We start from the raw sequence: 13688 nt of genomic DNA, 5'->3' as shown, positions 1-13688 counted from the left end.
CACTGCATCTGCAGAGTGACTCGAGTTAAAAAGAACATAAAAATAACAGACAAGAAGAGCATACAGAAGAAGCCATCTGAATAGAAACAGTCGTCAGGTATTATGCTAATGGTTATTTTGTGAAGGCAAGGAAATGACATGCAGAAGGACAGAGATGTGATGACAGAAGATGAAAGCTGCAGGATTGCTCCAGAAAAGGGCAGCAGTCACCCTCTACCGTGATCTCAATCGTTCCCTCCCCTACCTAGTTCATCTCTGGTGTTGGACTGGCAGCCCTCCAGCAGTCTCTCTCTCTCTGTCTCTCTCCCTGTGTGCTGCACTGTGTATTTATAGCTTGCTTTATCCTGAACTCAATGACAGCAGCAGTATATCTGAAAAAGGTTGATTGCTCCCGCTCTACCTGTAGAGCTCTCGTCATCTTCTCTCACCAGTACTCTTTTGACATTCTTCTCTCCCTCTTTTTTTCCTTGCTGTCAATCTAACTAACATTCTGGCTGCAGTTCTCCAGGGACATCACTGCGCTGGTAAGCTGGAGCTAAACCTGTCACCTGCTCCCTCTTTTACTGTTATGTAATTTTGTGTTGTGAGTGGTTTTCGGTCTTTGCATGGAAGTGGATGTGTATAACTTCTCCCTTTGTTGCTGTTACAAGCTGTTAGGCTGTTTGAAGTTAATGAAAAAATACCAAATTGTATAGAAATTAGGCCTATATAGATTGAATAGAAATTACCAATATGATTTTTAAATGACATATGCCAATACAGATATCTAGAGAGCAGAATGGCTGATAGAATGGCAGTAAAGTGTCTAATGAATATAATAACGGCAAATGATACACAAGTTTGCTGGGATGAAAATAGTATTTTTTTTTTATTATCCTTTGACAAGGCTGTTGGTAGATTTTCAGAACATAAAGTGGAGCTAACAATTCTGTTAATGAAGTGCTATCTGACACAGTTAATGGCCAATGCTGATCATCTCAAAATGTACAATTAACTGCCGATTAATCATTGTGGTAGTTATATCAGTCTGAAGAACTACCCCTCTTAAGAATGATGTCCTTCTGTATTTGCTCAATTCTTTTTGTAGCCTTCTGAGTCATCTATATTTCCAGAGGAGGGGTGGAGCACACATGGATATAGAGAGCAAGAAAGGGAGGGACAGGTTTGTTAGCATGAGCAGAGGTGTGCTGCAGTAAGTACCTCAGGTGTAGAGCCAAAAGTCCAGCTATCACGTTTGTACTCTCATTTATGCCTTGGTTTTCTCCTGTGCACATTGGGACAGCTGGGATGGACAGTAACTGTGTTTGGAAAGTACTAAATGGGAGTGAATACCTTTGCGGAATTTAGCATCAAGACCGACAGGGTAAGATGATGGTTAAGCTGCCACTAGCGTCTGTAGGTTGCTCAGTGAAAAGCTGCCCTCCTCTTGTTCTTTCCCCTTGTCTGGGCACAGCTCTCTCTCCTAAGCTAAAGGTAGGTAAGCTGTTGATACTAAGCCCTCCTTGAGGTTAAAGTTGAGCCTAGCTACTTGACCTTTTCCCCTCTCACACTTTCACTGAAATACTGTACATTTGTTGCTTCTTGAACTTAAAGAATTGGGGGTCAACTGACAGGCCAGATCCTTGTATGTTGTTACACCATTAGTAAATAGCTACAAGGTGGTAAAATTATCCATTTGTAAAGTGGTTGATAGTCATGTTAATAAAGAATTTGTGTCATTGCGGTATCCATTGCTTTATTATAACTAATAAAATATCCCTTCCTTTTAGGCTTATTCTCAAGATGCATACGTCAAAGTAAATGAGGCATATAGTGGAAATGCCCTGAATATCCCTGAGCCGCCCCCAATTTGTTACCCACGGATAGAGCCCAATGCATTGGCAATGGCAAAGGTGCTGGAGCCTTCACCTGCCGAGGCTACATGTGGAACTGGACAAGGGACAAACTGCTCCAAGCCTGACAAAGTCTACTGTGTGGATGTACCTATATCTGCCCCTACCCTAGCCCAAACCTCTCAGGCCCCCAAGACCCAAACTGTTGTGCATGTATATAACAAGAGTGTGAGGACAATGGTAGCATCACCTGAATCTACAGATCGAACTTCACATGTGGCCTGGGCTGGTCCTAGCCGCAGGACGGAAGAGAACAGGTACGTAGCTTCCACAGAACCAGATCTTATCAGGTCCAAAACCAATGTCACTTCATCTCCAACTGGGGCAGCACAATCACATATACCCAATAGAACTGCTGAGTCCACTGGGTTCTCTAGCAGTATCCCTAGAACTGCACTGATTGGAGTGGACTCAACCCCTAAAAATTTCCAAAGACATTCCCTAAACTTAACAGCAGAAACCTTTCCATCAGCCACCTCTCCAACCCCTGACACACCTTCCCCTCCAGCAGCCACACCTTCTCCCTGCTCCCCCCACCAGAACATTGACTGGAGGAACTACACCACCTACAAGGAGTACATAGAGAACAAACGGCTCTACATGTATGGCTGCCGGACTATTCAAGAACGTCTCGACAGTCTGCGAGCGACAACCCCATCCAGTACAAGAGAATACAACAAGCCAAAAAGCGCTTCTACAACCACTACACCCTCACAAGACTTTTCTGGATCACAGTTGAGACAGAGGAGCGCCTCATATGATCAGAGTTGTCTTGGATCTAACGTGCTCCCACTGCATAGTGCCTCTCAGGAGAGGCTTGGTGGTGCTGAACGGGCTGCTCCAGCATGGAATTGGACTCGCAGTGCTTCCCAGGATGCCCTCCCGTTGGTACACACGGGTATCCCAAAACTCAGAGCGCATTCTTGCGACTACCTGGGTAGACAGAATGACGGTGCAGCATCCATGTTGGACAGACAGGCATGCTGCAGAACTGAGACAGAAGAGAGGTTACTTGTGTATAGAGGGTACGAGGCAAAAGTAGGTAGGAAGTCTTCATTACGCATGGTACCACAGTCTTACAGAACGCAGGGGATTTTTAGCCCAGACAAGCAAGGGGGCAGCTACACAGGGTTGCCTATCACGCCTCTTTTCACTAAAGGTACAGATTCATTCACCACCAGAGCTGAAAGCCTGGGTAACACCACTGCTCCTTCCGTAAACAGGCCCTCACTGCTACCTGCAAATAATTATTTCTCAGACTCTTCAACTGCTGCTGCTTCTTATATAGCCTCTGCCCTGGCATCAATACAAGGCCAAATCAGTGGTAGCTCCAACACAGGCTCCATTGAAGACCAAAGAACACCTCTGACTACCAACCACCTGCCCCACTTTGCAAAGCAGCCCAGAGGGCGGGCTGACAATCTTCAGGAGGTAGCCCGTGGATGTCGCTCTTCATCCTGCCCTGCTGTCTCAAAACTACATATAACTAAGAATGGTGGAACCAAATCCATTTTGACCAGTAACGGCACAGTTCCTCTGCAACCCCAGTTAACAGAACAAAAGCCCCAAGCCAATGAGAAGGAAGTGGAGGGTATAGAGGGTCCAGATGCCACTGTAGTTGTGGTTCTGAGGGAGAAGTCTGGATCTCAACCCATCCGACACCCCTCATACATTCTGGCAGTGAACGAGACAGAGCCGTCTGCCAGTTCCAACACATGCTGGCTGCCTAACGATGCCTGGCGTGAAATGAACATTATGAAACTAGGAGACCAGTGCAAGACCTATTTCTCCAGCAACCTTAATGACTCACTTGACTCCATCCCCTTTATTGGTAAGAGCCTTTTTCAACTATATGAAATAACCATGGATGTTGTTGCTATGACAACTACTATCTGGCCTGCAGGGGGATGAATTTTGATAGGTTAATAGATAGTGCAAAAAATGTTTTAATATTGATTTTTTTGTAACCTTTGTATGAAATGCCTTTGTCTAAAACTACTGCTGCCACAACTTAGACTTTGTCAAATATGCAAAGGGGATTTTCAAATGTTTAAGTGCTATCAGTATTGGGAGCAATTTGAAATTGCATCTGTTTTGGTGCTTTGTTTGCTTTGTGTATAATTTCATTAAAATGTGTTTGCCAGAGTAGTTTTCAGAACACATGCATCTGCTGGATCATTGTTCATCACATGAAGCAGCCAATGAGGGAAAAAATTATTCAGATATTCAGTGCTCTGCATTGCTCACAGTAAACTAAACATCTGAACTTTAACATTAGATGTGCTACTTTTAACACAAGGCAGTCATTGTCTACCCTATTGCAGTTCCAGTCTTGGGCAGGACTTATGAATTTGCTTTTTATTGCACAGATAATTCATACAAAAGCCTACCCTGTTGATTCTTGGCCCAGACTTTACATAGATAGGTCAAATGTTTTACAAATGTGGTGTACCTGAGGATAACAGTAATAACAGCAAGATTAACAGCTCAGCCCAATATAAACAGTTGGTAGAGGGAAGTTATATGTAATTTAAGTGCGTGTATGTGCATGCATGCATGTGTGCGTTTGTGTGTGTGTGTGTGTGTGTGTGTGTGTGTGTGTGTGTGTGTGTGTGTGTGTGTGTGTGTGAGAGAGAGAGAGAGAGAGAGAGAGGGTATTAACCTGAATGTCTTTCTTGAGTTATCTCAGAATGTTGCCTAATTTCTAGACATAACAGACCTTTGTTGAAGGTGATTTGTGTAATTTGTTTGTATGGCCAATGAAAGAATATGTGTTCGGGAAACCCGTTTGAAGTGTCATAATTTTTTTCATTCCGTTTGATTATGCTTGTGCTGCAAAAATACACACTTTGTGCTATGTGACACCAGAAAGAAAGGTGTTTATATTCTATTATGTGTTTACCAAGGCATTATGAATGGTTGTGCTTCTTAAGTGGTACCAGCAACACATTTAATTATAGACTGTGTTATGGACGTTGATTTGTACACAAGCAGACAGTATTGTAGCTCATGAGTGTTAGTGGAGTGCATAGGTCAACCCCTGGAGCATCTCCAAACTGCAATGTACACCAGTACAGCGATAGGACATGACATCATAGTCCACTGGGCACAGATAATGTGACATACTGTCAGATTCCACCCAAGGCAATTGGACTGAGGAAGCTACTTCTACAGCCCTACTGATACATTCACACTCCTTCAAGTTCATTTATAGATCAGAAACCCCATACAAGCAAAAGGGCAGTTAAGTGATAACATATAAAATATTAGAAAAATCAATGGAAACTAGCTCATAGATTCCTTTTTTTGGATCAGTTTCTAAAAGGAAAATACATTTAAAGACATTACTTTGTTTTACAATAATGATTTGCATTTTAATTGGGTTAGCTATTAGTTTGAGTTTAGAAGGCTGTGTTTTGTTTGTTTGTTTGTTTGTTTGTTTTTGGGGGGGATTGTTTGGGAGACTGTGTTGTACAATTTGTTTGTTAACTGTTGTTGTGTTTTTTTGGTAGATTGTCTTTTGTTGTTTTGGTTGATTGTATTTTGCTTTTTGTTTGGTAGATTGTGTTTTTGATTTTGTTTGGTAGATTATGTTTTTGGGTTTTGTTTGGTAGATATTCTTTTTGTTTTTAGTTGTTTTGGTATATTTGCGTTTTGTTTGTGTTTTAGATTGTGTTTTGGGTTTTATTTGTTAGACTGTTTTGTTTGGTAGACTGTTTGGTAGATTGTGTTTTGGGGTTTGCTTGGGAGATTGTGTTTTGTTGGGTAGATTGTGTTTTGTGGTTTTCTTGGGAAATTATGTTTTGTGTTTTGTTTGGTAGATTGTGTTTTGGATTAGGGATGCACCGATACCACTTCTTCTCTTCCGATTCTGCTATCGGAAATTTCAGTATCGGTCAATACCGCTCCCACTCCGATACCAGTGTTGTTTTTTTGCATAATCAGTTTAGGATATCTTTACATTATTGTGTGGAACTAATTGGGAGTACTCTTAAATATGTAAAGAAACACAAACCTCTAACTACACATTATTTCATATAATTGTATAGCTTATTAAGAAACACTTTATTGTTTACTACAGGGTTCCCACGGGTCATGGAATTTCTGGAATGTCATGGAATTTTAAAAGGTCTATTCCAGACATTGAAAGTCAGGAAATTTTATATAGTTTTTGTCCAAGTCATGGAATATCAGGGAATTTAGTTTGTTGCTTTAAATTTTAGATTCCATTTATCAAAATGTAATTTTTCTATACCGATTTTTTTTTATCGCGCTGTTTCACACATCTTTCTGTATTGTTGTGCTTAGGCTATTTTTAGCGCCATATTTATTCCGTTCCCGCTCAATTGGAAATCACTTAGTTAACAGGTACGGGTGACTGCATTCGACTAAGGCACTAACATGCCAGGAAAATGTACATTTCAAGAGATTTGGCTACAAAATTAACAATTTAAAGACTGGGTGTTAAAAGTAGATGACAGAAAAGCTAAATGTAAAGTTTGTAAAACTACTATTGAGCTATCAAATATGGGTGAGGGTGCACTTCGCAGCCACGCAAACAGCAAGAAGCACGCTACTCGTATGAAGCTGACAGGAGCATCATCTTCGGCCCAAGTGCCCATCACTGCTCTACTGCAGCCTCCCCATATAGCTCCAAGAGAACCGCAATCAGCTAATGAAGCCGCTCCCACCCCCAGCAGTGACGGCAGAGTGAGACACAGTGGAGCACGTCTCGGCTTAACACCAGCAAAGACCCTGGAGGCTGAAATCTTGTGGTGCCTTAAGCTTACCGAGTCCCACTGGTCATACAAGTCATCAGAACAAAGTGGTATGTAGCTATAATGTTAGCTAGCTAACTGTTAGTTATAATTAAAGATTATTTTTGTGTAACGTGTATTTTTGTGTAAGTGTAATGTTTAGCCTAGGTTAGGCAGCATAAGTGATCGCTGACAAAATTGAAAATGTTGCTAATTAGTTTGCAAGCTAATTACTGTTAACTCTTGACAAATTCTTAGCCTATGCAACCGGTATTTAGCCATGTATGTAAACTCATATATTTGTGTAAATGAATCGTTATTTAATGTTTTAATCAATGTTGTATTAATGATACAACAGGCCCTTGAAATTAAATGAGGCAATTCAATCTAGCTTCCAGTCCAGCTTTGTTTGGGAATTTAGCACCGTGTCCTAAACAGATGCGACGTGACAACACGCGATAAAATACATTTTACATGTTAATCATTTGTCCTAACCTGCCGCGACATGACAAAAGATTCTATTTTTGAAATGGTTTCTATATTTCTGGGATTTTGCAGCTGATAGTTCAGCCCATACAGAGGGAACAACGACATTAAGCAACAAATACTTGTCATTGTGCATTTCAGTTTGAACGTTCTTGTTTCCTTTCATTTCTTTTCAAAATCTGAGGTAAATTATCCATTGTTGTTCTCATAGTGGCAATCAAAGTCTCACAAAATGATATTCAAGCTCAGACCATTTTAAGCTCAAACAAGTGCATTTCATTACAAATTTTGTATCAGTCACTGATTATGTATTTTGAATTTAATTTTTAATTTTGTTTAATTCCGTTTGGTTTTCGTGCTGTGAACAGAGCCCACGCACGGTTATGATTGGCTGTGATTTATGATTGATTTTGTCGTCGTGTAGCTTCGTCACGTCAGGTTAGGACAAGGTAAGCTTAAAAAATAATAATAATTATAAAAGGGTCACGGTAAGCAGCCTTTTCACTGCACACAACATTAGGATACGATTGTCGCATTTCGCCCCCTAGTGGCAGTAGCACATAATTTTAAAATTGATCATGCGCAGCCCTTACCTTCATTAATTTACCATGGTAGAATTAATAAATCAATATATGCACATTAGATAAACTACCAACATTACTTCTGAAGGACAAATATTATGGGTTTTCCAGGACTTAAATAATTAATATTTATCAAATAATTATTTCAGACATACACTACCAGTCAAAAGTTTTCGGACAGTAAGATTTTTAAGAGTTCTTGTCTTAGGACAACTTTGATGCACTTTTGATCCACTTCAAATGTTGACTACTGTATATTCAAACAGAAACAGTTATTTTAAATAGTAAAAATATTTCAAAATTGTTCTGTTTTTGCTGTACTTTGGATCAAATAAATGCAGGCTTGGGGAGTGTCTTTTTAAAAAACAAAAAAATCTTACTGTCCAAAACTTTTGACTGGTAGTGTAAATAATCATCATAACCATTTTACAGAAATAGCCTAGTAAGAACAACATTTTAATGAAAACATCAGTTTTTTCAACTTTACACTCATAGCTTTGATCTTAATACATCACATCCAGTCGGTTGGTTGCATACGGTGTAGTCATTCAAGTTCAAATATTAATGTATCCACGGCTCAAATCAGATCTGAAAATTCCACTGCAGATGGTTGGCACCTCACGCAGCCCCCTTGTGACTCTCCATAGGAAATTAATGACTTCTGATCTATCGGACATCGTTTGTCATGTGAAAAGGCAGCTAAGTTTGCGGTATTCTAGTCGTGGTGTAGTATAATACTGTGTATTAAGCCGCACTAACTTTAGACCTAGTATACAATTAGGATTATAATGGTTCAATATTACATTTAAATTTATTCATAGGGTTGTGGTTTTAAATTCATATTATGAGTAGGCTATATTTGGGGCATATATGGTAAATTACAGTGTTGCACATTTTTTCTTTTATAGGGTCTTTGTTCAAAAGAATGTTCCCGGATAGTGACATTGCCAGCAGTTTCAATGTGGAGAGACTAAATCATCTTATTTGACTGTTTTTGGCATAGCACCATATTGCAAGTCACTTCTGATGGACAGAATAAGGTCTCTTATGGATGGATATGTTTTTCTTTTTGATGAAAGCTTGAATCGGAAGACCCAAACAAAGCAGATGGACATTCATTTAAGATTTTGGGACAATAATGCTGTAGTTACACACTACTTCACTTCTGAATTCATGGGCCATGCCACAGCAGAGGATATGGTGGAGGTCTTCCACAAGTCGACAGAGGGTTTGAATTACAAAGGTCTTGTACAGCTTTCAATGGATGGACCTAATGTCAATTTTAAATTCCAAGACCTTATACAAACTGAACTTGAACGAGATGTCAATACCGTGTTACTAAATGTGGGTAGCTGTGGCCTACATATTTTGCACGGGGCATTTAAAAAAGGTGCAGATGCCTCAAATTGGAATGTAGACCAGTTCTTAAGTAATGCTTATTGGCTACTGAAAGATTCCCCTGCCCGAAGAGAGGATTATGCTAAAGCTGTTGGACAAATATCTCCTCTTATGCCACTCAAATTCTGTAAAACAAGATGGGTATGTCCCAGTTACAGAGAGAATGATCAACATATTGACAGACTTGAAGAAATATGTGAATGAGGTAGAGACAGGCAAATTCCACAACCCTGGAACTAAATCCTATACTACTGTCAAAGAAGGTTGCAGAGACCCACTGTTGCCTGCAAAGTTGGCCTTTCACTTGTCATTTTCAAAGGAGGTTGCACCTTTCTTGAATCTATATCAAACAGACAGACCTATGATTCCTTTTCTGGCTGCTGATCTTTCTAATGTTATCAGGTCAGTTATGGATCGTTTTATCAAGCATGATGTGATGGCTAATGCAAACACAGTATCAAAACTGATGTCAATAGTTGTCACAGACAAAACCAATCTCATTCATGCAAATAAAGTTGATGTGGGGTTCTCTGCAGACAAAATGCTGAAGGAACTGGTGTCTTCACAGAAGATTAGTGAGAAGAGAGAGTTGGAGTTCAGGATGGATTGCAGAAAGTGCTTAATGACGCTTGCAGGGAAATTACAAGAAAAATCTCCACTAAAGTACACTCTTGTGCGCAACATGGATTGCCTAGATCCAAGGAGGATGGCAAGCAATAAAGATTCATCATGCAGCAACAAGTTGAAAAGCATCCTTAAACTGCTCACTGAGACCAAACGAGTAGATGAAAATGATTGTGATGATATTCTCAAACAGTACAGGAAGTTCATCAATGAGACTGTGCCCAAGAGAATGGCAGATTTCACTGACTTCAATCCTGTCACAGGTCGGGTAGATACACTACTCTATGAAACAATGGCAGGAGAAAAAGTGTACGAAAAACTGTGGAATGTTGTGGCACTCCTCCTAATGCTCTCGCATGGAAATGCAACAGTGGAGCGAGGTTTTTCGGTCAATAGACAAATCGAGGTTGAAAAAATGAAGGAAAGCACTTACAGTGCACAGCGTCTTGTGTGTGATCATTTGAGGTCAGTGGGGGGAATTGATAACTTTGTGGTAAATAAGGCCTTACTTCAGTCTGCATCCTCAGCAAGACAGCGATACATCTTTCATCTTGAGGAACAGAAAAAACTTAAAGGAGCAGAAAAACTAAACATGAAAAGGAAAACTCTCTCTGATGAGATTGATGAGCTGAAGAAAAAGAGAGCACGCCTCCAGAAGGATGCCTCAGCCATGGAGCAATCTGCTGATGGTCTTGCATTAAAGGCAGAAAGTGTAGGCAATATTACATTCATTGCTCAGTCAAACAGTCTAAGACAGTCTGCAAAAACTAAATGTGAAGAAATAAAAAGACTGAATGATGAACTCGATGACAAACAGAAAATCCTTCAGAGCATTTAACCCATGAAAGAGTAGAAACCGTAAATGTATTTCTGTAGAAATTGTACAGAAAAATATCAATGCATTTAACGTGTAAAAAAAAAAAAGAGAAAAAAGAAAAGTTATGTTTGTGTGTTTAACTTAGAATTATACTAAAAACATCTGTGAACAAGTAAATAAAGTTTGAAATTGGTTGAATTTAAAACACTGTCTGTGGCTGTTTTTTGTCTGCTCGGTGCTCCGCAAAACAGCGGCCTGTTTTGCCGTTCATTATAGGTCATGGAAATTCATCTTTTTAGTCAGTAAAAGTCAGGGAAAAGTCAGGGAATTTGACATTTGGTTTAGAGTGGGAACCCTGTTACTAGTATACTGGATAATGTAGCAGCAAATTAACAGTAATTCCAGTATAAGTCATCAGCAGAAAAGATGAAATTTTTTGCTAAATATTTTCAACTTGTATTTGGACTTCAAAGGATTCAGATCTCTTTTTTGTTCAATTTAGTTGTAAGATATCAGCTCACTTTTCACTTTCCACTGGTCTCTCTCTTCTCTCTTCCTCACAGCACTCACTCTCCTCTGAGTTCTGATTACCATATCATTGCATATCATTAGTGGCTAATCAAGGACTGCATATATATACCCCACTTTCACACACACGCTTTGTCTGTTCTCGTCAATAGTATCTCGACTCCAGACCTTTCTACTATGTCAAACATACTTTTGTCTTCATTATTTCCTGTAAGTATCATAAGACTGTTGTGAGTTATCTGTTCATCATGTCTATACCCTGTCTGGGTATTACTCACCTGCTGTTTGCTACTCTGCTCAACTGGATTTACTCACAATGTTTACATCACTGTTTCAGTCTGCTCAATCAACCCAGTTACTGAGTTCATATCTCTGCCTCTGTGACACCTTTTACTTTTAAAACCTCACGCTTTTATTTTGACATTTTAAACTCTCCAGGAAGTCCTGTAAGTGTGTCTGTTTGTAGGCAAGTTCACAGTAGTTTAATTTGCTTCTTCAAATTCTGGTAAAATGCTCCTCCGGTGCTGTTTTAAATCTTCAAGTGGCTTTGAATATAATGCACGTGTCATATAAACTATTTTAATGGTGTTTTTATGGTTCTTTTATGTCATTTTTGTAGCTTGACATTAATGAACAGGACTAACACACAGTATCGGAATTGGATTGGGCTCGTCGGACCGATACCTGATCCATTTAAAATGTCAGTATCGGAGCCGATACCAATCCATATATCGGATCGGTGCCATCCCTATTTTGATTTTGTAGATTGTGTTTTGGATTTTGTTTGGTAGACTGTTTGGGGTTTGATTTGTTACACTGCTTTGGGGTTGTGTTTTGTAGACGAAGTTTTGTTCATTAAACTGTTTTTTGGATTTTGTTTGGTAGACTGTTTTGGGTTTGATTTGGCAGTTTAGTTTTTGGTTCTTATTTTTAAGGCAAAGATAAACTTGTTCTATAAAAATTATTCATGACATTAGTTGGTGTCTGGGGGATGATGTCACTGAAGATGATATTCCAATATTGACCACAATAAAATAGGCTTGAGCTCAGCAACTGTTGCTGGAATTATCATAAGTCTAAGAGTCATCCTTACCCCTAGTCCCTCTGGCCCGCAGGACTTTACACTCTAACACAGACACATGCACATAATCATATATGCAAACATAAACTTAGACATAATAATGGCAGAAACTGAACTACTTGTTGCCTTTAAGTCCATAGAATCAGTCTTTTTTTCCTACAGTTGTACTAGAATAATGTATGTTTTAGACATGTACTTATTTATAGTTGACAGGTATTCAAACTGATGAACACAAGAATGAGTAGGTACTGGGTTTCAACCCGGGGGTTGGGAACCTCTGGGCTACAGTACATAGGGCTCAGTATCGGCCCGCAAAATCAGAATTGCACACGCAAATTGCATTCAGCAATGACTTTGCAGGCACATTTGCATCCTTGCCCAATCGGCATAATTCTTTGAGTGAACTGGTACTAAACCAACATGTGCAAATAACTGGCACTTTACCAGTCGCAATTTATTGCGTTTCAAGTCCTGCCCACTGGTGAATAAGCTCACTCCATGCACATATATATTTACATATCGCGATATACACGATATAGCAAAATCTCTGTCGTGTGACACTTTGTATCATATTGCTCAGCCCTAATGTAGTTTAAAAGAAAGTACATTGGTTTGGTTTTAAAGCCAACTAGATGGGTTCCCCAAAAAGTGTAAAGAGTTTGGCCCTATCAAAACATTATTCTTTTTGTAGGCCCAACCAATGACATGAGTTTGGGTTGGTCTGTTGGACAGACCAATGGCAAATGGATTGAGTTTTCAGGAAACAAGTTTGAAAAATTCCTTTTCAAGTCATTATTTTTGCAGTTTAGTTTGGTGATGCAAGTGCTGCAGAAATTACACACTTTAAACTACAACTATTGGTAAGAAAGTCAGACTAGTAGTGGAAAAATGGACTAGTATTATTTTATCCTGTGATGTAATCACGTCTGACTCACTAATGCAGTGTTTAGAGACATAATCTCTTAGTTTGTGTCTGTCTGCGTATATAAAGTTTCAGTTTAATGAATGCTCACTCTTTTTCAGCTTAATGAGTAAGTGTATTTCGTCCTAGCTGTCTGGTTCTGTTTGCTCTTGGCTCTGTTGCCTGTATTGCTCATGCTGTATACCACAAATTATGAAAAGAGCATTTTATATCTGTTGTCATCAGATGAGCCGTCAAGCTCCAGTAAAGACCATGACGTAACACACATTCCTGCATCTGACGTGATTTCCAGCATGCCCATCATTACCACCATCCCGCCCAGTCCCACGTCCCCATCTCCTGTTATACGCCGCCAGCTGTCCCACGATCAGGGTGAGGAATAACTCTGCCAACATGTATATACAGTATATATCAGTTAAATCAAACTTGAGCTGTGTCAGAAATTAATTGTTTTTATAGGGGCAATATTTGCTCCCTGGTTTTGATGTTCAAGTTTTTCTCTCTCTCTCTCTCTCTCTCTCTCTCTCTCTCTCTCTCTCTCTCTCTCTCTCCCTCTCCTTTATGAGGGTATTTTTGGAACCATATAAAAACAGTCTTCCCTT

General features: G+C 39.6%; 1 protein-coding gene across 1 annotated transcript in view; it reads left to right on the top strand.

The window, feature by feature from the left end:
• LOC127634789 (rho GTPase-activating protein 21-like) overlaps window positions 1-13688 on the top strand; it is a 93304-nt gene that overhangs the window by 52465 nt on the left and 27151 nt on the right. The window contains exons 7-9 of the mRNA XM_052114471.1: window positions 501-524; window positions 1770-3723; window positions 13312-13458. Of these exons, the coding sequence (XP_051970431.1) occupies window positions 501-524; window positions 1770-3723; window positions 13312-13458 (2125 nt within the window). The remainder of the gene's footprint in view (window positions 1-500; window positions 525-1769; window positions 3724-13311; window positions 13459-13688) is intronic.

The sequence above is a fragment of the Xyrauchen texanus genome, chromosome 42 (genome assembly GCF_025860055.1).
Source record: "Xyrauchen texanus isolate HMW12.3.18 chromosome 42, RBS_HiC_50CHRs, whole genome shotgun sequence".
In the NCBI taxonomy this organism is placed as follows: domain Eukaryota; kingdom Metazoa; phylum Chordata; class Actinopteri; order Cypriniformes; family Catostomidae; genus Xyrauchen; species Xyrauchen texanus.
This window is presented reverse-complemented; position numbering and strand designations above follow the sequence as displayed.